We start from the raw sequence: 25,901 nt of genomic DNA on the forward strand, positions 1-25,901 counted from the left end.
CAGCCGCCCGCCGCTGCCAGCGCCGCCCCGACGGCCTCCCCGCGACGCTGCCGCTGCCACGGGGCTCCCAAGGCCACCATGAAGAAGGAGGTGTGCTCAGTTGCCTTCTTCAAGGCTGTGTTCGCGGAGTTCCTGGCCACCCTCATCTTCGTCTTCTTTGGCCTGGGCTCGGCACTCAAGTGGCCCTCGGCGCTGCCCTCCATTCTGCAGATCTCCATCGCCTTTGGCCTGGCCATAGGTACCCTGGCTCAAGCTCTGGGACCTGTGAGCGGTGGCCACATCAATCCGGCCATTACTCTGGCCCTCTTGGTAGGCAACCAGATCTCACTGCTCCGAGCCGTCTTCTACGTGGCAGCCCAGCTGGTGGGTGCCATTGCTGGGGCAGCCCTCCTCTACTGGTTGGCGCCACTCAATGCCCGGGGCAACCTGGCCGTCAATGCGGTGAGTGCCTTCCGGACCGTGGAGGGGTGGACAGAGACCCTGAGGACGGTTTAGACCAGACTCTCCATGCTCCTTCCTCTCCATCTTGAGAATGGGTACAACCGAAAAGCCGGTGTACAACTTTACCGGGAAATGCAGGCCTACCAACCTCCTGGCCAAGCTGTGCCCCCTGTCTCAGCTTCCCCTCACATTCTACTTCATCTGACCCTCCCTCTTCTCCTGCTCGACCCGGCCTTGCTGCCCGTGGCTGCCAAAACATCCCTTCGGCTCCTGGGCTCACCTATGAGTTCTTTCTTGTCAGCCCCTTGGTCGCGTACTTTTAATGGACCCATCGAAGAGCAATGGATAGTAATCGTGGTCTGGGGCAACCCTGATCTCCCGGGACTTCCAGTTTATTCCCCATTACATGGGGGTGGCCATAGCACGGCAGGTCTCATGGGGATCACACTTAGAAGCTATAGTGTGACACTACCCAAATACCGGCTCCCCCTTTTGTAACCCCTGCCCGGCCTCCTGCTGTCTCCCCGATTTTTGCAGCCCTAGATTCAGCCCCCTGTCCCATGTGAACTGGGTTCACTAATCAAACACAGAGGAGGATTTTCTCGGCCATTGTCAGGCATGAGTCAGATATACTGGAGAGACGGGTTTGAGGCTGGCACCGGCAGCGGGTCAGGCACGGATCGGAGGCCAGGGGCTGTTTGCAGTCGGCAAACTGGGCAGCTGCCCACAGGAGGGAGGGTAAATGCCAGCTTGTGGGGGCTGGGGATTGGGCAGAGCCGTTGACATGATGGCGCCCAGGAAAACTGGCTGACACCCTGCCCTCTGGCTACAGGCCTGCGCTTTAAGCCTGTACACACTGAAGTACAGTCTCTTCAACCAATGGACCTGGCTCGTGCACAGGGCTTAGTTAGCTTCCGAGAGCTCAGGCTCCAGGTGTCCTTGAAGGCCAGAGCCTCACTCCGCGCCAGCCCCATCGTCACAGAACCCGAAGGCAGCCGGGGCCTAATCCCGCTCTCCCTTGTAGCTCAGCAACAGCACAACACCCGGGAAGGCCACCGTGGTGGAGTTGATCTTGACCTTTCAGCTGGCCCTCTGCATCTTCTCCTCCACCGACGCCCGCCGCACCAGCCCGGTGGGCTCCCCGGCTTTGTCCATTGGGCTGTCCGTCACACTGGGCCATCTTGTGGGGGTGAGTAGTGCTGCCACACGCTGGGGTGTCGTGGAGAGAAGTCACTCAGGATGAGTAGAGGAGCCCTGGAATAACATCTCCTCGGCAGGGTAAGGCAGAGGTGAAGCCCGGTCTCGGGGCTGCTGGGCTGTGGCCCTGCTGGACCCTAGGTTTGACACCCCCGCCCCCCAAAGCCTCTCCGGACTGAGAAACAGTGTGAGTAAGTGGGAAGGAGAGTGAGCACAGAGAACCGAGCCCAAGCGGAGGCTGAGAAGCGGAGAGGGCAGAGTCTGGAGTACATGGTTTGATGGACAGCTGGGAGGCAGGCACAGAGTCAGCCACCTAGGAACCGGGAAACCTGGCTTGGAGATGTGGGTGGTCCCTGCACTGTGTGACCATGAGAGAGTCAGAGTTCTGTGGGAGGGGAAGAGACGGGGCCCTCCTCACTCTGACCCCCATCTACCCAGATCTACTTCACCGGCTGTTCTATGAACCCAGCTCGCTCTTTCGGCCCAGCAGTGGTCATGGATCGGTTCAGCCCCTCTCACTGGGTGAGTGTGGGCCTTCCCCTGGCTCCCTAACAAGCATTGGCAACAGGGCCGTGTACTGAACTGAAAGTCCAGATGTAACTAGACTTTATGGATGTTGTAGGCCCAGAATTTGGGGGTTGAAAGGAGGAGGGAACCCAGGAGGGACTGAAATGCAGCCAGAAGGGTGGGGTGGGCCCACACTTCTCTAGAAGTGGAGTGGGCATCTGTGTGGATCTCCTCTGAGGGTTTTGTCTGTCCCTCTGTGTATCTGTCCTCTGATGGTGTCTTTAACCCAGTGGAGATATTGGGAGCGTGCTCTTGTGGGACCGTCCCTCTGAACAGTGGGTTGTGTCCGTATGTCAGCCGCGCTTGGAGGGATGTAAAGGGTGGCAGAGCCTTGCTGGGGCTTCAGCCGGGGAACACTGGCTTAGCTCTGTACTTCGGAAGACACGTGTCGGGGGCTCTGTTCGTCTCCTCAAAGGGTTCACTTGCCTCTCTCTAGAGTGGGATCAGAAAGCTTGTCTGTCCCGGGCTGTGCCTGCCTCCTTGGAGGGTCGGTGTGTCTGTGATCCATGACTTTATCATTAAGGACTGGCTGACAGTATGGGTCCCCAAGATGGGAAGACATTTTCCCCCTGGCGACCTGGAAGTCTACGTATCAATTTCCTTCCAGGGTCTATGGGTCTGTTCTGGTGTGGAAGATGGTGAGTCCCGGGGCTCAGCTTCTGAGGTTCACCCTGTCTTCACAGGTCTTCTGGGTAGGGCCCATTGTGGGGGCCGTCCTGGCTGCCATCCTCTACTTCTACCTGCTCTTCCCCTCCTCCCTGAGCCTCAGCGATCGCGTGGCTGTCGTCAAAGGCACATATGAGCCGGAGGAGGACTGGGAAGAGCATCGAGAGGAACGGAAGAAGACCATAGAGCTGACAGCGCACTGACCGGGGCCAGGCAGAGGCCGGTCCCTCAGCCCCTGAACTGCTGGAGAGAAACAGACCTCAGAGCGTCTTTCCCAACGGTCCTCTTGGTGGGGAGGAGGCACCGGAGGCCATGATGAAGACAGAGATGAGAGCCGAAGCCCTCAGTGGGACACTCGGGTGGGGGCCAGGGGCTGGAGCCTGACAGGGGCGGGCTCTCTTTAGGAGCAGGCAGGATGAATTCCACAGGTCAGACCTCAGAGATTGTGAATGCAGTGCCAGGCTCACAGGCTGCCCAGGACTATACCAGAAAGGGGGGGGGGGCAGCAGCCTGCTTATTTCATCCAGTCCAACCTCTCAAGTGCCAAAGCCAGCCCTCAGGTGGGCAGAGGGGACATTCCCCCAAGCTCCTCAGCAGAGGGACAGATGGTTCACTGATGGCCATCTTATTTATTTTTGGCCAAGGAGGGGGGGCTCTGCTGGTATTTGGGTTGGGCATTTCCCAATAAACCATCGATCTTCATATTCTGCTGTCGCCTCCCTCCAGAAACCTCTTGGGACAATGGCCAGGCGCGTCTCCCCTTGTGATGCCACACCCTCACGCATGCTCGTCAGCGGGCACAAAGAAGACCACGAGACAAGTTCTCCAAAAAGAGATGGACAGGACCAGAGAGCTGGAGGGTGGAGAGACCAAATGTAGAAACAGAAAAATACAGAAACCACACAAGAGACCAGGAGGGGGCCAAGAAGAGGGTCCATAGCCAAGTCACATGTCCCTTCCATCCGTCCCTTCAGCTATGTTAGTCCCTGCCACTTGAGGAGGGCCTGGGTGTGCCAGGCAGGGTGAACCAACAACAGCCCCTTGAGATTCCAAAGGGGTGAGCGGCTCTCAGCCCCGAGAGCCCCAGCCTGGGCCTTCCTTTTCTGGGTCCCTGGTGTTTCTGGAAGGTGGTGTGTTGGGAGCCTATGCTCAGAGGTTAACAGCACCCTCGTACATACACAGCAGTCTCCTTCTCAGGGCTTCTTCTCAGGGCGGGACAGGGCGGGGCGGGGCGGGGGTCCTGTCACACCCTCCTTCCCGCCTGTCCTTGCCTGCCTGTCCAGTTACCACTGACACTCGGGAAACTGAGCCTCCATTGTTAACCTGTAAAATGTATCAAAACGCTTCCTCACAGGGTAGTGAGGAACCAGATGAGGTAAGGGTGAGGAGTACTTGGTACTGACCACCCCTCTTGTGAGGAGCAGGGTAAAGACCCGTGAGCAGCTCGGCACCCAGCCCAGAGTCATGGTTAAGGAGTCCAGAGTGGAAACTGGCCACCCACACCCAAATCTTTTTTTTTGTTTGTTTTGTTTTGTTTTGTTTTGTTTTGTTTTGTTTTGTTTTGTTTTGTTTTGTTTTGTTGAGACAGAGTCTCTCTGTGAGGCCCTGGCCGTCCTGGAACTGGCTCTGTAGACCAGGCTGGCCTTGAACTCAGAGATCTGCCTGCCTCTGCCCACCAAGTGCTGGGATTAAAAGCGTGAGCCTTTAATGAACACCCGGCCCCACATTCAAATCTTGCTGCACCTGGCATGATGAACCCGTAAGCTGGGATAAAGTTCCCTGCCATGTGGGTTGCCACGAGGAGAAATTGAGATCACAACTGGGGGTTGGACACCAGTAGACTGGACGGCCCCTCTGGGCGAGGGGAGAGCGGGGATGTCTGCTCTCCAGACACTGCCTGAGTCTGCTGCTCCTCAACAGACCCTCTCCCTTGTCCCTCAGCTTTGCTTCAGCAGCGAGGGAGGCAGCAGGAACGGGAAGGAGAAGCTGCAGACCCAGGCTGGGAGGCCAGATCCCCCAGCCCTCCCCAACACAGCAGTGAAAAACCGCTGGACCCAAGCTGTCTGCCCCACAGGCCTCCATGGAACACCAAGCAATGGGGGTGGGGTGAGGGGACCACACACACACACACACACACACACACGCGCGCGCGCGCGCGCGCACACACACACACACACACACACACACACACACACACACACACACACACACACACACACACACCCCTCACCTCATCTTCGTGCAAGTGAGGGTGCAGACTGCAAGTGCCAGCTCGGGCCAGCAGGGGGCAGACTCACCCACCAAATCCATACTCATCGCTTCCTCCCTGGGATTGGGCTCTGGAGCCAGGCAGAGGTGAGGCTGCTCAAGAACACAAAGAAGGTGTTTCAGGCTCAGGTTCCTGAGGCCGCCAAGGAGTAGCCCCTCACCAGCCCACTCACCTCCCTACCCAGGAGGAGGCGCAGAAGGCAACAGGGCCTCCGTGCAGCTTTCAGACAACTCTGGTTTGCATTCTCCTCTAACGGACCCCAAGGGGCACGTGACAGGGTGAGCAGGGGGCCTGCAGGAGACAGACCTTCAGCACGGGTGGGGCGTCTAGGCCGAGGGAGTTACCGCCCCGCAGCGCCCTGCGGTTGAGCAAGGATCCAACAACTGGGGCTTTGGGCTGGCAAGTTGCTGTGGTTGGGCTGTATTGCCAGCAGGGGGCGCTGTGCACCTGCGTGTGATCGTCCATGAACTGACAAAGAGCTGTGCTCAGCACACACACACACACACACACACACACACACACACACACACATCCTGTACATCTCTGGGGCTCCTGGCTGTGGCTCTGACCTTCAGCTGTGCTCAGGGAGGCTACGTCTCCCCTGTGAGTTCCCCTTCCCTCAGCATGGGCATGCTCACTCCAGGTGTGTATGCAGAGCCACAGGCATGGCACCCCCACCCCCACCCCGGCCACTGCTCACTCTGGAAGAGCCAGGCTCCGTGTGTTCTGCAGCACACCTGCGTGAAGTCACACCCAAGCACATACATGCTCTGTCAGCTCTCTGACACACTTCTCTGCCTGAAGAGGGAACGTAACAAGAGCCCGTATTCTCCACTTGAAGGCGCTCCCTCTTCAGCCATCTATTCCTCCCTCTGGAAGCTGCCAGTTCCCATGGGGGTGGATGGACAGGTGCTGTGATAGATGGAGTACTAGAGCTGAAAGTGGACCGTGGTGGAAGAGGGGGGCTGTCTAGGTGGATGGGCAGGAGGAAGAGTTTGGGGGAGGATCTGATCTCAGCTCCTCTCAGCTCAGGCCCCTCCTCCGTCAAGAGTGAACATCTATGTGACCTCGCAGCCTGCCAGTGTTCCGTCAGAGTCAGGGAGGTGACGTGGAAGCTGTCCTGAGCACCTTCCTTTCGATCATGCTTCAGTTCTCTCTCGCTGGCCTCGCCTCCCCAGGCCCGAGAAGGCTTCAGTGGGAGCATCCGTCCGGAAGGAGTGGCAGGCAGCCAGGTCTGGGGCTGGGACACAAGGCTTCTGAGCATGAGTGAGCGCACAGATTGGCACTACAGTCCAGGACTGTGTGGGCCCGGGAAGGTGCTGGCTGGGGCAGGAAAAACAGGAACTGGGCAATGCCTGCCTGCCCGCAGGGGGTGAAAGACCTTGTTCCAGGCTGAGCAGGATCCAAGGACGTCTGTCCTATATGGTCTTGGGGAAGAAGAAAGAAGTTCCCTTCTGAAACCTGAGCAGGGCTGCTGGTGGCCCGTGGCCCGACCTGCCACAGCAGTCAAGACCCTTCTCTGGGAAGCCAGTGCCCACTGCTGTGCCCCAGAGGCGGTGAGTGTGAGATCGTAACATTTCTGACCGGAGACACTTCCTAGGTGTCTGTAGAAGCTTCTCCCAACACGTGGGGGTGGGGTGGGGAGGAGGAAGCAATCTCTCCTTGCATGTTGGACACTGAGGTCAAAGGAAGCCATCGACGGTTTGATGGGCAGTGGGGTGATGTGACCAGTGTGGCACTTTGGAAGGATCTCTGGCATAAGAGAAAGGCCGCCTCTTGTTCAGCGCCATGGGCAGCTGGGTAGGGTGTGGGTCACCGTTGATCTCTCGGCGGGGAGAAGCGGGGGGTGAAGGCTTGCTGGTGGCCTGGCTCTCTAGGTAGGAAAGGAGGTACAGGCCGGCTTGACCCACAGTTGCAGGAAGTCAGAGGGAGCAAGAAGTTTGTACAGAGTAGAGAGGACTGAAGAATGGGGGAGACGGACAGGGTGGGGTGGCCCAGTGAGTAGAGAAACCGTGCCAAGCCTGATGATCCGAGTTCAACCCCCAGGACCACCTCAGAACTGGCTCCTGCAAGGCGTCTTCAGAACACTATATGTGCATATACTCATATACACACAATAAGATGAAAATGTAAAAAAATAATAATAATAATTTTCAAGAGTGGAGAGAGCATTAATCCCAGCCCTTGAGAGGCAGAGGCGGGCGGATCTCTGTGAGTTCAAGGCCAGTCAGGTCTACAGAGTGAGTTCCAGGACAGCCAGGACTTTTCACAGAGAAACCCTGTCCCGAAAAAGGAAACAATCAAATAAACAAACAAAAAAGGGGGAGGAATCATCTGGGGCCTGTGAAACAGTGGAAGGATTCCTGGGCAGAGCTTCTGCTCCCGATGAGGCCAGGGGGAGCAGGGGTGCCTGGCCCAGTAGGTTCAGCCTGGGGCGGGGTCAAGGGTGTCCAGCATAAAAGAGACTGGAACTGACTCCAAGCTGGCGTCCCCCACCATTCCTGATTATCAGGCATCATGTCAACAAGAAGCTGGGGAGGGGGCTGGAGAGGCACAGAAGAGACAGAGACCCGCCATGACGGCTGTGCCCGCGTGGCGTCCAGTCCCGCCAGCTGGGCCTGGCAGCAGAGACCATGCAGAGGCGGATGGGGATGAGAATGGAGTGGTGGAGAGGGTGGGGACCAGCAGCCAGGCGTTGGCAAGAGCATGCTGTGCCCAGTGAGACACCAAGGGTTCTCTGAGGAGAGGAAGGGAAGGCCGGGACATCTGAAAGAATAGAAGCAGGAGGGGAGGGGTTTGCCCGGGACTGAGATGGGGGAGGTAGAGCAGAGGCTGGGCAGAACTGGATGGCTCCTTTGAAGGTGTCAGAGGGTTCCGTCCTATGAGGGGGCAGGAGGGCAGCCATAGGAACAGCAGACCGGAATGAAGCCAACGTGACAGTCACCTGCTCTCATTATGGAGTATCTAGTGTAGCCGGTCCCCATGCAAGACACTATAGAGAGAGATGAACAAAGTGTGATTCCTTCCCCCGAGGGCTTATCACCTTGTTGAGGAAACACATTAACACCCGTAGCAATATGGTGTGTTGGCTTGTGTATAAAAATGCCTAGGTACGATGACAACACACTGAGATGTCCTTACCCGGGCGGAAGCCGGTGACACTGGATGCTGACCTCAGGGACGGGTTAGGAGTTACCCAGGCAAAGGGAGGGATGAGGGTTCTCCACGAAGAGGAGAGAGTCTCAGCGACGGGCGGGATGCTCACCCCAGGATGCTGAGAGGCAAAGGAAGAAGGCTGGGGGAGGCTGGAAGAGTAGGGTCCCAGAGGACCTTGTCACTTGGTCTCGGAGCTCCGAAGAGGGTGGCAGAGGCCCAGCAGAGACTTCAGCAGGGCAGCAGCCGGCTGATCGCTGTGTTTTCGAAACGCGATTCGGACTGTAGCGTGGAGAACGGACCAGGACGAAGTGAGGACACGGACTGGGTCCCGGCTGCAGGGCGGCAGGAGGGGGGTAACAGCCCGGAGGAGGCAGGCGGGATTCAAACCCAGCTGGGCTAGATGCCTTTATCGGGAAAAGGGGTCAAGGATACTTCTTAGGTGCCACCAAACTGAGCCGGAGTAAAGAAAAGTGGGGGGAGGGGAGGGCTGCTTTTTGAGACAGACTGAGGAGCCTGAGAATAACCAGGGGCGTCTGTGGGTGAGCAGGTGCAGCCAGGGGCCAGGGCAGGGCAGGGTGGGGGTATTGCTTGGGAAGCTCCGCAGAGGGAACACCTTTGTTTGAGAAAATGCCTTTTTATGATGCTGGGGAACAAAGAGATACAGCCTAGGCAGGAGTGACACTTCAGAACCAGCAAGGCCACAAAAGTAGATAACCACCTGACTAATAAGTCACAGGGTTTGGGGGGGTGGTCTCTGAGAGGTAGACAGGCAGAAGTGAGAGAAGACAGAGAGGCAGGAAGTGAGGGAAGAACTGGAGGAAATCCCCACCCGTGACAGTAGAACTCTTCGGGCCACATGCGGCAGCTGGCGTAGTTTGAGGGACTGTACGGTGAACAGGAATTCCGATGTTCCTTTCTGTACACCCAGGACCACATCCTCGGTAAAACTGACTCTGTCCACATCTGCAGCTTGGGAGTTGGTGGAAAGAACTTCATTTCACACCTAGGTTTATGGGGTACAGAGTACACCCCACCTCTTCAGAGGAAGAGACTAGCAGATTAGGACATGGGAAACCCTGAAGCAGGACTTGGGGTTCCCAGTGATCCTGCTGTCTCTGAGCTGACACTGGGGACCTGACTGGGGATCCCAAGTCTCCGGGTCTCAGGCTAGACTTCTTTGGGCAGCCACTGTTAGGCTGTCCTGGGAGGTTCCAGCTCAGTGCCCAGCATCACCCCCTTACTGGCCTGGCCCCCCTGTCAGGTGAGCAGGCACGTGAGCACTGCCCTCTGTACCTCCCACCCCCAGACACGCATAATGCCATCAGCAGGCTCCCCATCAGCCTGAGCAGCTCGCTCCTGAGGACCGCAGTGTGCGGGAGGCAGTGTAGCCAGGCTGGGGGCACCATCACAGAGAGTGAGGCCAGTGAGTCCGGCAGGGGACAAGAGACCGAGAGAGTCACGGAGGAGCAAGAACGGCAGACCTGACGCCAAGGAGACGAGACATGGAGCCAGGGCTGTGTTGCAGGGCTTACCTCCTGGCTGGCAGGCTTTGGACCGCCATCAGCAAGGCGCTGTTTGCTGAGTTCCTGGCCACAGGGCTATACGTGTTCTTTGGTGTGGGCTCGGTCCTGCCCTGGCCTGTGGCCCTTCCCTCTGTGCTGCAGATCGCCATCACCTTCAACCTGGCCACGGCCACAGCTGTGCAGGTCTCCTGGAAGACCAGCGGGGCCCACGCCAACCCCGCTGTGACACTGGCTTACCTCGTGGGATCTCATATCTCTCTGCCTCGGGCTATGGCCTATATAGCCGCCCAGCTGGCGGGGGCCACCGTCGGGGCCGCTCTTCTTTACGGGGTAACTCCAGGAGGTGTCCGAGAGACCCTTGGAGTCAACGTGGTAGGTGCAAAGAGGCCTGGGCACGTGGCAGGTGATAGGGCACGGGAGAGAGTCAGGTGGTCAGGGTGGGAGGCCAGACAGGAGCAAAGGCAGGGAAGGGGAAATAATGCAGCCGCGCACTCCTTAGCTGCCCCGAGCAGGCCCCTGGGTTCCAGAACGGGCTTAGGCATTCATCTAGGCAGGACAGGAATGGAACTGTGGGGTGATGCGTGCATGGGGCAGAGAAAGACCACAGGGAGGGGGGGGGAGTCAGGAGGACCAGGCAGCTAAGGGCTGTACAGCAGGTGGCGGCGGGGCTGGGACTGAGGGAGAGCGAGAGGCCCTAGCCGGAACTGCTTCCCTTGCGGTGTGTCCTTGCTCTGCCGTTTGCCCGGTTTCCTGGGGCCTGCTTCCCTCCCCTAAACATCTCTGCTCTACCTACTCTGCTGCCCACAGGCCTCCTCCATTCTGTCCTCAAGCCTTCTCTCTTCTTACTGCTGTGTCAACCCCTGAACCACAGACCTGACTCGGTGGCAGAGTGGGGGAGGTACCTTCCACGGGGAACAGGCAGCCGGATATGATATGAGCCGGCGGCGGTGGCGGCGGCACAGACCTTAGGTTCTGATGCTGTGAGTGCCACCCCTCACGGCTGAGAAGACTGATACAGGGACTCTCACTGTCCCGTGGCCAGCGCCCATGTCCACTCTGGCGTACTCTTCTCTCCCAAGGTCCACAACAGCACGTCAACCGGCCAGGCGGTGGCCGTGGAGTTGATTCTGACACTGCAGCTGGTGCTCTGTGTCTTCGCTTCCACGGACAGTCGGCAGACCTTGGGCTCCCCAGCTGCCATGATTGGGACCTCTGTGGCACTGGGCCACCTCATTGGGGTAAGGGACAAAGAAGGACACCATGCATGTGCACATACTGGAGCCCTCCCTGCAGAAGCTACAGAACCCTAAAGGCCAGGAAGTGTCTTGTGGCCTGAGGTAGTGCCTGTAATACGGGGCTAGTCGAGGGGGTGTCTGAGCCAGGGCAGAGGGGAATGTTCTCCCCCAGGCTGCCTCAAATCTCCTCACACTTGAACCTGAACTTCTGCCCCAGATCTACTTCACTGGCTGTTCCATGAACCCAGCTCGCTCCTTCGGTCCTGCCGTCATTGTTGGGAAGTTCGCGGTCCACTGGGTGAGACCCTGCACTGGTAGGCTTGGGGGTGTGGAGGACTAGGCAGGAGGAAAGTTAGGGGGTTTTACCATCAGGAAACCCACACGGTGTAGAATCAACCCTCTTGTCACCAGGTCATTTAGACCACCCAGGAGTGCAGATTTCCCTGCATTCATAAAGTCAAGGTGAGCATCCTGGCTTGTCTGTCTTTCGGCTCCAATATCCTGCAGTATCCAGGGACTCAGAAGAAATGGGCCAGGGCAGAAGCTGTAGCCTTGGCTCAGGCTTTATGTTCTGGCTCTTTCCTTCTTCACTTTCTCCAGCTGGACCAATTTTCAAACTTGAATAAAGAAAAAGACAAACAGAAATAGACCACACAGAAGCAGAGATAGAAACAGCAACAGTCAGGGCTAAAACAGGAGAGGTGAGAGGAAGAGGCAGCCGTGGGAGAGGACTGGAGCCCAGCTTTAGCTTTGGCTGCACCCTCCAGGGAAGGCAAGGCCCTCACCCCTGGACTCACAGTTCCCACCCCTGTAGGCACTGAGAGTCCCTGGGGCTGGGGTTGGGGACCAGCCAGGGCTGAGGGAAGCAGGCAGGGTTCTAAAATCGCCCTGTGCTTCTGTCTCCTCAGATCTTCTGGGTGGGACCCCTCACAGGGGCTGTCCTGGCTTCGCTGATCTACAACTTTATCCTGTTCCCTGACACCAAGACGGTAGCCCAGAGACTGGCCATCCTCGTGGGCACCACCAAGGTGGAGAAAGTGGTGGATGTGGAACCCCAGAAGAAAGAATCCCAAACGAACTCAGAGGACACAGAAGTGAGCGTGTGACACTGCACAGCCCCTGGTCCCTCGGGCTTCTGGGGCGGCTTGCCTTGTATGACCTGGCTTGAGGTGTCCCTGGTGTTAGGGGGAACCGGGAGGCTTGGCCACTTGTTATAACAGTAGGCACCAATCTCTGTCCCCGACAAAAATGTCGTTTCTTTTCCTCTCCTGGTTTTCTTTCCTGAGATCCACCTCCCGGGCCAACCTCGTGTTCACAGTCTTCCTGCTTTGGCCTATGATATAGCTGGGACTTAGGCACAGCACCGTGGCTGACTTCTACATTAATAGACAGAAAGAATATGGAAGTAAATCCATCCAGTTAGTTCTCCAAGGTCTTCCTTGCTTTTTCTTTTTCTTTCTTTCGGTGTTTAAAATTTTCCATACAAAGTAATGCGTACATTGCGTCCTTTTCATTCATACTTTGCTTTTGTTGACCTCTTCCTGGATCCCCCCTCTTGGACACTTCCTGCCGGTCCCCTCCTCCCCCACACCCCATCCCCTCCTCCCCCATCCCCTCTTCCCCCCAGTCCCCTCCCCCCATATCCTCTTCCCCCTCCAGTCCCCTCCACCTCCCCCTGTCCCCTCCTCCCCCATCCCCTCCACCCCCTGTCCCCTCCAGTCCCCTCCACCTCCCCCTGTCCCCTCCACCCCCCCACTTCTCCTTTCGTGGCATGTGTCTTCCTCCCCTGCTCCCCAGTCCCCCCACACACACCTGTAACACCTTCTTCTCCTCTACTGATCCTCTTTCCAGTTCTTTATGACAAGAGTGAGGGCCACAGAAGCCATGCAGCAGGACCCCAGTGGTGTCCCGGGCCTCTGGATCCCTGTCTTGGGGAAAGGGGAATTGGGGTGCAGCTAGCCATTCTATTTGGACTCTGATGAGGGAGCTTCAGGAAGCTCCCAAACTTTTCCACTGAGGTAAAGAGAGGAACACCAGTCTTTGGGACAGCCTCGGTTTCTCATAGGGTTTCTTTGCTCTAGGTATGATTTGGGGGTCCATTAGACTGGGGTTTCCTGGGGACAGAAATCATTCTTCTAAAAGGACTTCATTCCTACTTCCCAAATGCTCAGGAAGGTCCCTACCCTGGGACAAGCTGCCCCAGAGGAACCTTCTCAGGGGTTAGAAAAGCAGCATTGTTAGGAAGGGAGCTCTGGAACAGATGGCCTTCCCCTGGGGCCCCTCAGTGAAGACACAGGAAAACCTCTACCTGCTGCATCCAGTCTATAACCTGGGCCAGAAGTCTCTCCAGTCTGCTGCTCAGCATCAGAGGCCCCAAAGAAGCTGTTGAATAAGTCCTCCTAAATGATGAGACCACGGAATGACCCAGAAAATCGAGATTAGAGGTTTAGTGTCTCTAAAAGACCCTGGGAGTTGAATTGATTTTGCTAGATGTTAAAGGCTGCTGTACGTCTACTCTGCCTCTAATGGGGGGCTGTGGGGTGGTGGGGGATCCTGTCTGGATTCCAGCTTATCCACTGTAAAATGGGAACACTCCTCCCACAGATAGTGCTGTGGCAACAATGAGTTAGAAGATGCTTTGGGGAGTTAAATGCTCGTAGAACAACCCCAATAAATGATGATTATTGTTGCAGTTACTGTAATTATTGGGTTTGAATACAATTGCCGTTGGTAATGGGAAGGAAGAGGGAAGGGGGATGATGGAGAGGGAGGGGGAGAAAGCAGGTTCTGCTGTCCTTCACTGGGTTGGCTTATGGGGGCCTGCCCCTTCTCTCTGAGGTCTACTGACCCCGGAGCTTTGTGGGGGTGGAGTTAGGGAGGGACCCTGGAAAGAAGAGATAAGCCAATTCAAGTCAGTTCTCATCTCTATGGCACCCATCACCATGGTACCCTGAGATGCTGCAGCCAAATCTATTAAAAAAAAAAAAAAAAGAAAGAAAGAAAGAAAGAAAGAAAAGGAAAAAAAAAAGAAAGAAAACGAGATAAGTGATAAGCACTTGTCTTCCAATGGACCGGATGAGGGAGGGGCTGCCGAAGTCTTTCACAGGCAGGGCGATGGATAGACCTGTGACCACTGCAGTGGCTGGAGTCCGTGGCCCAGCATCCGTCCTCTGCGTTCTGCAGTCTCATTGATGCCGAGTACTGTCCACATCTCTCCAAGCCGAGCCCTCTTCAGCCATCTTCACAATCCTGAAGCCCCAGGGCCTCTTCTGCCCTTTTACAAACAGGGGCGCGTGCATGCGTGTGCGTGTGCGTGTGTGTGTGTGTTCACCTGTGTACAAGTGTGTGAACTGAGGACATGATCGACTTGCCAAAGGTCACTTGACTCTATCGCAAAGATCCCTAAGGTCTCTCCAGCTCGGAGGGAAGGGGCAGGGCTCTGAGAGGGTTGTGGCAGGGAGGAGCTCCTGCAGGGGGCTTTTAAGCCTCTTGACAAATTATCTCTGTGCCCAGAGAGCCGAGCACACACTGGGTGCTCAATAAAAGTTTGATGAATGAATGACTGAGGCTGGGCGGCTGGGGAGGGAGAGGAGGCAGTAATTGATCAAGAGGAGGAAAATTCAGAACTTGCAGCTCCAAATGAGCCAAAATGACAGCAGCTGAGAAGCCTCTGCCTCCACGCAGGGGCTGGGAAGAGGGCGGCAGCCAGAGTTCGTGTCTCCACCCACCACTCTGGAGCAGCACCGGCAATCCCAGAACCTCAGTGTGGGAGGCTCAGAGGTCCTCGTGCGTGCGTGCGTGCGTGCGTGCGTGAGCACGGATAAGTGTTAGGGGAGCCAGGGGCGCTAAACACACAGGTCTGTTCCTTCAAAGGGAGGGATGCTTAACCTGTTTTCTGCCCAGAGGGCTGCGAGTGGAAGTGATTAACAGCCTGGTGACCTTTGCACTGCGGTGCAGCCTGTGAGACCACACCAGACCCCCACCCCCACCCGACCCTTATCGTGAACTTGTCAGTCTACAGAACCCATCTTTATGGAAAGTGTCACACGTCCTTTACCAAGAATTTCAATGTAGTCATGTCTTAACCTCTAGTGTGCACACAGGGTTGACTTAATTATCACCAGGAAAATTTTCACCAAATTGTGCTGTGCTTAAATGTGCCTAAAATAAACTACTTGGCGCCAGACTCCCAAAGTTTGAACCAACGCTGACTACTTTGTCATGTCTACCCGAACTGCCTTCTCGCCTCCCTCAGATTGTTCCTCTGCTGGCCACCGTGGTAGAAGAGATTCCCAAATTTAGGGACCCAAAAGAGCAAGGGGGTGGCTTGACAGAAAGCTGGGAACCATCTTCACTGATAGTCCCTCAGCAGCCCTTCTGTAGAGAAGGACTCGAGCAAGAGATAGCCTTCCCGAGAAACGAGGAATCAGTAATTAGGTTAAAGCTGACGAGCGCTCAAGGTCGGACGGAATAAGTAAGCAAAGGTTAGCCTCTCTGGAGACTCCGCCAGGACAGCAGGCCATCTGTTTAGACGAGGGAAGAGCTGGCCTTGGGCACTCCAGCTCTCAGCACTTCCAGTTGGGGAAGCAGGCTTCACCACCACAGTCCCCAGGGCTGGTTGGGGACAAGGGGTCTGAGGAGGACAGAGAGCCACCAGGCAGGCCTTTGGTGTGCACCCCCTGGTTCTCATTTGTCAGGGGAAGTTTTTAATTAATGGTGTGTAATCTGATCTGGCCCTTCTTCCCGCTGAGTACTGCTTTCAATCAGTGGGACCATCTGCACCGGCAATTCATAATTCTCTCGGAGGGGAGGGGGACTCAGGATGGGTGCCTTGGTGATTAATACAATTAGCCTTTTATGTTGATGATTGTCTTAGCAGGAGCAGATGATATGAGCCCAGAGCCTAGGCAGTTATTTCCGATTGGCTGGCAGGAAGCCCCTCGCCTCCCCAACCCCCTCCGCCACCCCCACCCCAACTGTTGGTCTTTAACTCGCCACCTCCAGGTATAAAGAGGACAGGCCTCATCTGACACCATACTGTGCAATCAGCAAAGCCCAGAGGGGGCCAGGCTCGGGGACACATTTGGTCCTCAGGTCTAAGGGAAAATGGGGACGGAACCAGAAAGTCACTTTGGCTTCAGGGATTCTTGTGCCAAGGCTGAAGAAAAAGACAGGGTTGGAGGGTAGCTCAGCCGGCCGAGTGCTTGCCTAGCGTGCACAAGGTCCTGGGTTGACCTCCAGCACCACATAAACATGGTGTGGCGGCAGATAACTGTGTCCTAGCACTCAGGAGGGGGGTACAGGAGGGTCAGAAGGTTGGCTTAAGACAGGATCTTTCTTGAATCCTTGGCCTCCCAAGGGGACTGTAGGCTCTTGAACTCTGGCTCATGGACACATTTCCCCACCTGGAAAATTCAGCAGTGGAGAGGCCTCGAGGATGGCTGTCTGAGACCTGGTCTTACCACATCTGACACAGTCAGATGCCATCTCACCTGCGTGAGCAAGGCTGCTTCCCAAGTGGTGCCTGGCAAAGCCAGGGCTGTGGCTAAGGAAGGCCTTGCCTCCTGTCCATACCCTGAGCTTAGCTGAGCCTTGGAGGGTGTGTGTGTGTGTGTGGTGTGTGTGTGTGTGTGTGTGTGTGTGTGTGTGTGTGTGTGTGTGTGTGTGTTTGGTGTGTGTGTGTGTGTGGTGTGTGTGTGTGTGTGTGTGTGTGTGTGTGTGTGTGTGTGGTGTGTGTGTGTGTGTGTGTGTGTGTGTGTGTGTGTGTGGTGTGTGTGTGTGTTCCTGGAAGTGAGGTGGACTCCAAAGGAAAGGTAAAAAGTCACACACAAGAAAAGAAATAAAATAATAATGGCCTCCGAGCAGAGAAATGGAACACTGTAGTGTCGTAGCTGGGAAAAGCAGCCCGGAGGAGCTTCGAGACTTGAGGAGGCTGAGCTGAACAGAGGCCAAGTGAAAAGGAGAGCTTTGAGGATCTGGAACTTCATGGGAAGGCAAACAACAGAGTCAAATGTGGTGGTGTGCACCTGTAGTCCCAGTACTCCAGTGACTGAGGCAGGAGGATATCCATGAGCTCCAGGCCAGCCTGAGCTATTCTAACCATGTCTCAGCTACACACACACTCTCAGGACACATTGTTCCTGGGCTGCTTGGTGACCCGGAGGAACCAGAGGTAAAATGGGACGCACTGAGGACATAAGGGAGGAGGGCTGGTTACACCGTGGATACCAGGTCGGCACAGCCCCCACACATGCCCGCCGTAGGGAACCCCAGGCCTGCGCGTGAACCGGCAAGGCCCGGACAGACTCCAAGCATTGAGAGTGCTTACAGCTGCCATCGAGACTCCAGGGGAGGTGAGGACTGTGAGACGCTCTGAGAGCACAGGAGCGCCCCCCACCAAAGACCCCAGAGCCTAGTCCTCTGTACCCACAGGGTTCTCTGAACTGGCTAGCAATCCTAGTTCCTCATAGCCTGTGGGTAGCCTGAGCCAGCCTCCAGGATAGCCTACAGCTGGCTGCAGATACACCCAATCTCTGAACCCACATCAACTATACTTAAAGTCAGCTTGGGGCCTCAGCAGAAACTCAAGCCCCTCAATCCTGGGGCTTCTGCCCTGCATCCCTAGGGGCAACTAAACACAGTCCTTTTGGATGTGGCTGCTTCTTCCTTCACAGATAGCCCCTCCCCCCACTCCTTAAAATGGCCTTGGTCTTCTGGGTTTCGAACTGTGTGAGGTCTGAAGATCTGAGGAGTAAGTCACAGAGCCACGTCCACGAAGCCACGTCCAGTCCCTGTTCTCACAGGACCCTCTCCCAGGAGCCAAGGGCAAGGCTGTCTGCCACAGCAAAGAACCGAACAGCTCAGGTCAGCCAGCTGTGCGGCTGTTCTAGCCGGCGCAACCCTGGCAAAGGGTGGCAGGGAAGGGCTGTCCCTCCATGGCGGCCGGGGGGAGACCACACCCAGGACACTGTAAGGACATATGGAGGAGTCCCAGCCACTCCAGAGGCGGAGGCGGGAGGATCCTGGAGCCTTGGAGTTGGAGATCTGCCTGGACAACAGAGACTCTCTCTCCAAAAGAGAACCACGGACACTCACATACACCGCAAACGACCAAGACGAGCGCCCCCCAGCAGGTCTAATTGGTCCCATGGTCCTGTTGCAAGACCTGACTGTATTTTCAGAGGGGTTCTTGGAAGGGACCTTTGCCTTCCGGGGGTGAAGCCAGCCTCTGCTTGCTGAAGGGTTAGCTGTATTTTATCATCTAGGAACACTGCCCCTTGCTTCGCTTCCTATTGGTTGTTTTAGAGCAATTTCTGGGGGCATTTTCGGTTTAGGAATGCAATCTTTTGTTCACAATATGTGAATGTTTCTTCTCGGCCTTTTCATTGCACTTACAGTGGGGCTTTTTTCAACATTTTTATTGTAAAATAAAACACATCAAACTGCACAGAATTGGATAGTTATGAATAAAGCGGTGGTAATGAGAGAGAGGGAGAGATACAGAGAGAGACAGACAGACAGACAGAGCACCAATATCAGATCTGAGGTATACCCTTGCCATCTATAACGAGATCAAATGACTACAAGTTGCCGGTGCAGTGTGTTTGCCAGTGACCTTGAACTCCTGACGGGAGACTTGATAGTTTTGTTTTGTTTTTTTTTTAACCTACAGCACAGGGCCGGCCGGGCTGCAGCAGTGTCAGAGAGAAAGGCAGGAGGAAGTTAAGAGCTAATCAAGACGAAGCATCGAGCCACGCTGTGGCCACTCTGGGCAGCTACGGCAGGGGGTTGGCATAGCCAAGATCTGCAATCACTTCTCAGGGAGAGAGCTAACACAGGCAGAGTCACATTCAGCAAAGCTGAGGAGGCCGGGCGCTGGACGTGAAGGGGTTTACAGGAGTCTGAGGGCACTAATTAATACACTGCGGTGGACAGAAAGAAAGAGAAATGAAAAACGGTTTTTCAGAGCTCTGATTAGGGCTCATGAAGATGTAGGGACTCTTAGAGAAGGAGAAGACCAGAGTCAGGGGCAGGGACCCCTAACTCCCACCCTAACCCGCAGACACGGAACAGACCCCTGACAGGCCTGATGAGTGGCGAGCCACAGGCCAATGTGCTTCTGCACCTGGGAACTGGGGCAGCCTCTGAATCTCTCCCTGAAATGACTGCAGAGCCTGGCAGCTTCCGGCTCCCCTCCTCTGCTCCCACACACTCCACCCCCAATGCCCTGGCACCGAACACCCTTCTTCAAGATTATCTGAGCACCTGTCACAGCAAGGCCTTTTAAAACAGAATTATATTTTTAGTCTACTAATTCCAGGACAAGTTTCCCTGACTTCGGTGTCTTGTCCCATGCAAGAGGCTTCATTTTTTTCACTTGTTTCCCAGGCCACAGCCTTCCCTCTTCCTCTGGTCTTATTTTGTGGTGGCATGTGGCTGTGTAGCCCAGGCAGTTCTCAAATTTGTAAAAATCCTCCTGCCTCGGCCTCCAAAGTGATATTACGGGCAGTGAGTCATCATGATCTGCTTCGGTGGAAGAAAGACCTTTCTTGGGTATTCTGGACCTGGGAGCAAACTGGGCCAAGATCATGAGAGACACCCATGTCCTGCTCACCTGACCACTTATAGACTATTCTGTGTTAACGTACCCGACCTCCATCACTGATCTCCGTTCCTTGAGTCTTCGCTCTGTGGGTGATGATGGATAGATTCTGACCCTGTGTTACAGTTGCCTATGTGCTTTTTTTGTGCTGCGTGACTGTGCAGAATCTTGGTGTCTCCGCTTTCCCTGGAGCAGCTATGCTCAGACAAGGCGTGCCCTAGGGTTTTGCTTGTTGGTTGGTGATAGGACTAAACCCCTGGGTCCAGTCTCCACGTCTCCGTCCTTAGCATGCGCTACCTTACTGTGTCTTAGTTACCTTTCTATTGCTGTGAAGAGACAACCAAGACCAAAACAACTTGGAAAAGAAAGCATTTAATTGTGGGCTCACAGTCCAGGGGGTTAGAGTCCATGACCGTCACGGTGGGGAGCCTGGCAGCAGCAGGCAGACGGGCACAGAGCTGGAACCGGAGCCGAGAGCCACCATGATGAGACACACCGGGAGGCAGGGGAGAGGGAGCTCGCTGGGATGGCACAGGCTTCTAAGGCCTTAAAGCAGCCCCCCCACCCCCGCCCCATGGCACACCTCCTTCAATAAGGCCATGCTCCTAATCCTTCCCAAACAGTCCTACCAACTGGGGACCAAGCTTTCAAACATACAAACCGTATGTGGGCCATTCTCATTCAAATCACCACACACTGGAACTGTTTTAATGTGTCTTGGGTCATGGCAAGTGGGTGGGTTACCAACTAACAGAACAGCTTACACTTTCAATCAAAATAACATGGAATGTAGGAATAGATGCCTTTATTTTATGAGCCAACAAGAAAAAAACAAAGCACATTGTAAAAATTCATTGATTGTAGTAAGATGCCCAAGTCTCCCAAGGTATTAACGGTGTATTTTTGAAGCACATTTTATAATCAACGAAATGATCGTTTCTCCTTCAAATCTTGGCTCTTTAAATCAGGATTGAATAAGAATGAAAGGCCAAAGTGGGAAGCAGACTGACAGACCTCAAGTCTTCCTCTCAGTGGGAAGGCTACTTACTACTGCCCTCCTAACCCTTCACTGTCCATCTATTGCTATGCCAATGTGGTGGTTTGAAAGAAAATGGCCCCTAAAGGAAGTGGCATTATTAGGAAGTGTGACCTTGTTGGAGGAAGTGTGTCACTGTGGGGGCGGGCTTTAAGGTCTTCTATGCTCAAGCTGCTCCCAGTGAGACAGACCACTTGCTGTTGCGTGCAAGATGTGGGACTCTCAGCTACTTCTCCAACACCACATCTGCCTGCATGCTGCCATGCTGTGGGATGTTCTGTATGGCAAATGTGTTGCTGATTGGTCAATAAATAAATCACTGATTGGTCAGTGGCCAGGCAGGAAGTGTAGGCGGGACAAGGAGGAGAATAAAGCTGGGAAGTGGAAGGCTGAGTCAGAGAGACACTGCCAGCCGCCATGATGACAAACAGCATGTGAAGATGCTGGTAAGCCGTGAGCCATGTGGCAAGGTATAGATTAATGGAAATGGATTAATTTAAGCTGTAAGAACAGTTAGCAAGAAGCCTGCCACGGCCATACAGTTTGTAACCAATATAAGTCTCTGTGTTTACTTGGTTGGGTTTGAGCAGCTGTGGGACTGGCAGGTGAGAGAGATTTGTCCTGAGTGTGGGCCAGGCAGGAAAACTCTAGCTACACTGCCATGCCACACCATGATGATAATGGATTGAACCTCTGAAACTGTAAGATACCCAATTAAATGTTTTCCTTTATAGCAGTTGCCATGGTCATGGTGTCTCCTCACAGCAACAGGAACCCTAACTAAGACAGCCGGCTTTCAGGTTATCCAGGCCATGCCTTGAAATCTTCTTCACAGAGGCAAGGCAAAACAAACCACAGCAAGCCAGACCCACAACTCCTTTTCATAGCAGAATATTTCCACTTTATCATCTGTAAACTTTTCTTCAGTGGCAAGAAGCCAGGACACCCAAAGAGAAAGGGGGCGTGTGAGTAAATAGACAAGGAGAGAGAGCGGCACCTTCCACACCTGGAACTCTGAGCAGACCGTCACGCCATTGCCACTGTGGTAGACAGGACCTGAAGTCTGGGGTGGGGATAGGGGAAAGGCAGGAGTCATCACTGCATGGAGAAGCCCCGGCCGTGCAGTAAATGAGTGGATATATGGCAGCAACAAAAACCAGCGATGCTCCATCATGTCCTCCCCATCCTCCACCCAACTGATGGCCCATGGCGTTGGAGCTGGAGATCTGTGCGGAGCTGTAGATCTGCTCAGGGTTGGGTCGGAGCAAGCTCAGTGGCGGCCCATCAGCCACCCACCCTAACTCCTGTCTTACTCTGTAGGCGGCTGTACGCAGTCTCGGGGATGAAAGAAGGGAGATCTTGTTCTCTAGGTCTGGGGACAAGGGTGGGGACAGACAAGCAAAGTTTGAGGGAGGTGGTAAAGCAGTCCCCGCCTCCTCCAGTCTGCATGGGGGGCTTGCTGCAGCGCAGTCTCCAGGTCCTTTCCGCTAGTGCTCTGCACCTCAGCCAGGGACACGGTGCTCCTCTGTAGTTGGTGAGCTGCTGGACGCCCTTTCTCAAGGCATCCAGTGTGTCCTCATCACCGTAGCTGCCCCTTGAATGAAATGTGAGGACAGTGGAGAACGCTTCCAAGCTTAGCTTCTTGCCAAGAGGCCCAGTTTGTCATGGCTGTTCAAATCAAACATTAGTCATATGGTTTGGGTGTATGCTGGAGCTTGGGCCTTCTCGGGCGCACGAGAGGAACCTCTTGAGCATGTTGGCTTCATTGCGGCCACTCTGTGTCATACTTCTGTCAAGGTAAACGAAGGTGGAGTTTTTCTGTCCAGCCGCCCAGTCTCAAATAAACACACAGTGGCTTATATTAACTACAGAAAGATCGGCCGATAGCTCAAGACTTATTACTAACTAGCTCTTCCATTTAAATTAACCCATTTCTATTAATCTATGTCTTGTCACGTGGTCTGGGGCTTTATCGGTCCTCTGGCATCTTGTTTCTTGGGCTGCTGGGTCGTATCTCTCCCAGCTCTGCCCTTCTTCATCCCAGTCCTCAGTTTGATTGTCCTGCCTAACTTTATCCTGCCTTGCTATTGGCCAAATAGCTTTAGTATTAACCAATGACAGTGACTCATATTCACAGCGTACAGAAGGATCATCCCACAGCAGTGGAGTTTCCATAGTGCTGGAGGCCATGAGCTGTCTGGAGCCAACACGCTGAAGCACAGTAGGCAGCGTCCAGCTGGTAAGGTCTGCAGCAGCTCCACCATCTCAACTGCCCCTTTCAAGTTCTAGACACACATCTGCGTGACTACCTCATCTTCTCCCAGTTTTCGTTCTTTGGCATGTTCCAGGAACTCTTCCTGCCTCCTCCGCTCCTGCGCGAGCTTCCTAGCCCTTTTCCTTCCACACAGCCATTGGTGCCTGTGCCGCGGTGCTTTAGGTTTGCCCGGGAACTGGGATGTGGTCAGGTAAGGGAACTGCTGCTGCTGCAGACCAGAGATCTCAGGCAGTTCAGCCTCGGCTCAGCTCCGGCACTTGCAGGACTGAGATTTTGAGGCGATAATGGCCTAGCACTCTAATGCCATTATCCGGCCACTTCCCACCCCACCAGGTTATCTTCCCCAGAGCCTCCCAGCCTTATCCTGAGAAGATGCAGAGATTAGTTATCCTCTAACCCAGCTAAGACAGCTCCCTTAAGCTGCCTGACCACGGGAGGCTCCCGTTAAAGCAGAGCAGCTGGAGAGGACTTAGCCCTTTGATGCCAGCAGCTGTATCTCCAATGTGGCTGCTATGCTGAGGGGCTGGATGCCATCCAGGAGCATCAGGCATTTAGCCCTCGTCAGTGCACATTAGCCCAGGAGGGGAGAGCAGCCAGCTCCCCGGGAGGAAAGGAGGTACTTCATTTAAGCACTTCCACCTCCAGGCTTCACTTCTCAAAGCGGGAGAGAAATCCAGCCCCTGTGCATCTCTCCGGCCGCTGTAGACTGGGCAGAGTATCACCTCACAGGCAGAGCGCGTCCTCTGTGGTAGGAACAACCCGCCTGAGGATAAAGCCACTTGTTAGTTTTGACAACAGAAAGACCTTGGACCATTAACCACACCGACTCCTGTGCTGGAAGCGTGTTCCCTCTCTCTAAGGTCTAACAGATTCTTCTGATGCCAGGCATGCACACATGTGGACACAACACACTGGGACTGTGGAGAGCGCTGGGCCCCAGGGTTGATGAGGAGGAAAGCTGAACCACCTCAGAAAGCCCTGGCACAGCACAGGCTGCTGAAGAGAGCACTCCAAGACGTCTTACTCAAAGCCAGATGGTAAACATGAGTCAGAGTGAGAGCTAATGCCACTCAGAGAGAAAGGCGAGGAGCTAATCCTCTGGCTGATAGCATGGCTCACACTTGTCTGTCTTGGCTTTCAGCTTCATAGCGCAGAGGCCATGCACGGGTGGCCTGAGAACAGACTAGCACCAGGACCAACCTCACATGCTCATACCTGTTCATTCTCCTCCTTCCACACAGAAGACAGCACAGGACCAAGTTCAAATCCTCCAACGTCCGTGCAATACCCCGACCAGTAGGAAATCTGTCCCCAGTCCTCTGTCCCTGCACTGTGGGCTGCCCTTGCTCTTTCTGAGTCGTCTCTGGGAATGCTGAACTATATCCACATACAGTTATCAGTGCGTCTTGACTCTAGGTTGGGTGTGACTTACAAAGCTGGGCATGGTAGCATCTCTTTGGATTGGGAGTGAGACCTAGTCTCAAAAACATTCTTATAATGACGAGAAAGGAAAATCCTGAAATATAAATGACTACTGGCCACTTCTTACTACAGCTTTTTGTCTGTTTAACGTCTACAGGTCCTTTGTTGCAAGGATGTCCGTGCACCAATGTCCCTGTGCCCTCAGAGACCAGGTGGTCCCCTGGAACTGGAGTTAGACAGTTGTAAGCCATTGTGTAGTTCCTGGGAGTGGAACCCAGTGTCTGGAAGAGCAGCCAGTTCTCTTCATCATCACTGAGCCATCTCTCCAGCCCTTTACTACAGTTTTGTTTGGTGGTGGTGTTCTCATTTGGTTTGGTTTTTTTTTTTTTTTTTGGTTTTTCGAGACAGGGTTTCTCTGTGTAGCTTTGCGCCTTTCCTGGAACTCACTTGGTAGCCCAGGCTGGCCTCGAACTCACAGAGATCCGCCTGGCTCTGCCTCCCAAGTGCTGGGATTAAAGGCGTCCACCACCGCCCGGCTTTGGTTGGGTTTTTAAAGTTGGTTTTGGCAATTCTGAGGATCAAACCACTGAGACCTCACACATTCTGGTCAAGCACTCTCCCACTGAGCTATATACCCCAGCCCTGTTTCTTAAAATGTTGAGACACGGTCTCTCTAAGTTGCCCAGACAAACCTTGAAATGGCCGACGTTCCTGCAATGCTAGAAGTCTAAGCTTGGGCCACCAGGCCCAACTAGCTTTGCTCACTAGCTGTTTGACCATTTGGGGATATAAGTAATACTGGGCCTATATAAAGGCCACTTAAACTATCAGGTTAAATACCATTAAGAGGACTCTTAATAAGTTTGCAATCGCATCCACAATTGCTGACACTAGGCTAAGAGCTGGGATTCCCAGGTTCTAATCCCAGGTAAAGTTTGTAGGCATTTGGGCCAAATCATCTCACTGACTTTACCAACTGGGACACACCACCCATCCTTCTGCCCTCACAAGGTATGGTGAGGTCAAGTAAGGAATAGTACATGAATTGGACAAATCACTATATTAAGTGTCCTAGAGGCTTGGAGAGCTGGCTCAGCAGTTAAGAGCACTTGCTGCTATTACAGAGGACAAGGTTCCATTCCCACCCAGTTCCCACATGGTGGCTCACAACCACCTGCAGTCCCATTTGCAGGGGACCTGATGTCCTCTCCTAGCCTCAGTGGGCAGCTGCATGCACTTAGTGCTATACATACGTGCAGACCAACACCTACAGATTTTATGGAGATTCTAATCTGTCCTTAATTTCAGTGATGAGCAGGGTAACTGGCAAGTGCCTTATCCAAAGCCTACATATCCATTTGTGTTTGAGTCAGGATGGCCAATCGTGTGGGATACAGCAGTGTATGATAAAAGCAGTTCAGTTGATAGAGTGGCTGCCTAGCATGGACACACAGGAAACCCCAGGTTTGAGCCCTAGCACCATATAAACTGGTGTGGTGGTACATAGCTGTA

The 25,901-nt window shown here is 54.5% G+C and overlaps 2 protein-coding genes across 3 annotated transcripts; both read left to right on the forward strand.

Moving 5' to 3' along the window:
- On the forward strand, positions 1 to 3,573 carry Aqp5 (aquaporin 5). The gene is made up of 4 exons (XM_052748930.1): positions 1 to 441; positions 1,466 to 1,630; positions 2,077 to 2,160; positions 2,889 to 3,573. Exons 1-4 carry the CDS (start codon positions 79 to 81, stop codon positions 3,072 to 3,074), a joined length of 798 nt encoding a protein of 265 aa, XP_052604890.1. The 5' UTR covers positions 1 to 78; the 3' UTR covers positions 3,075 to 3,573.
- A 5,328-nt stretch (positions 3,574 to 8,901) lies between these two features.
- Positions 8,902 to 12,634, forward strand: Aqp6 (aquaporin 6). Of its 2 annotated transcripts, XM_052747518.1 has the most exons (4): positions 8,902 to 10,191; positions 10,899 to 11,057; positions 11,272 to 11,352; positions 11,963 to 12,634. In XM_052747518.1, exons 1-4 carry the CDS (start codon positions 9,799 to 9,801, stop codon positions 12,158 to 12,160), a joined length of 831 nt encoding a protein of 276 aa, XP_052603478.1. In that variant the 5' UTR covers positions 8,902 to 9,798; the 3' UTR covers positions 12,161 to 12,634. The 2 variants fall into 2 exon arrangements, with proteins under 2 accessions (XP_052603478.1, XP_052603479.1); XM_052747519.1 differs by lacking the exon at positions 11,272 to 11,352.
- Positions 12,635 to 25,901: the final 13,267 nt, after the last annotated feature.

The sequence above is a fragment of the Peromyscus californicus genome, unplaced genomic scaffold (genome assembly GCF_007827085.1).
Source record: "Peromyscus californicus insignis strain IS unplaced genomic scaffold, ASM782708v3 Scaffold_20__1_contigs__length_68692818, whole genome shotgun sequence".
Taxonomy (NCBI): domain Eukaryota; kingdom Metazoa; phylum Chordata; class Mammalia; order Rodentia; family Cricetidae; genus Peromyscus; species Peromyscus californicus.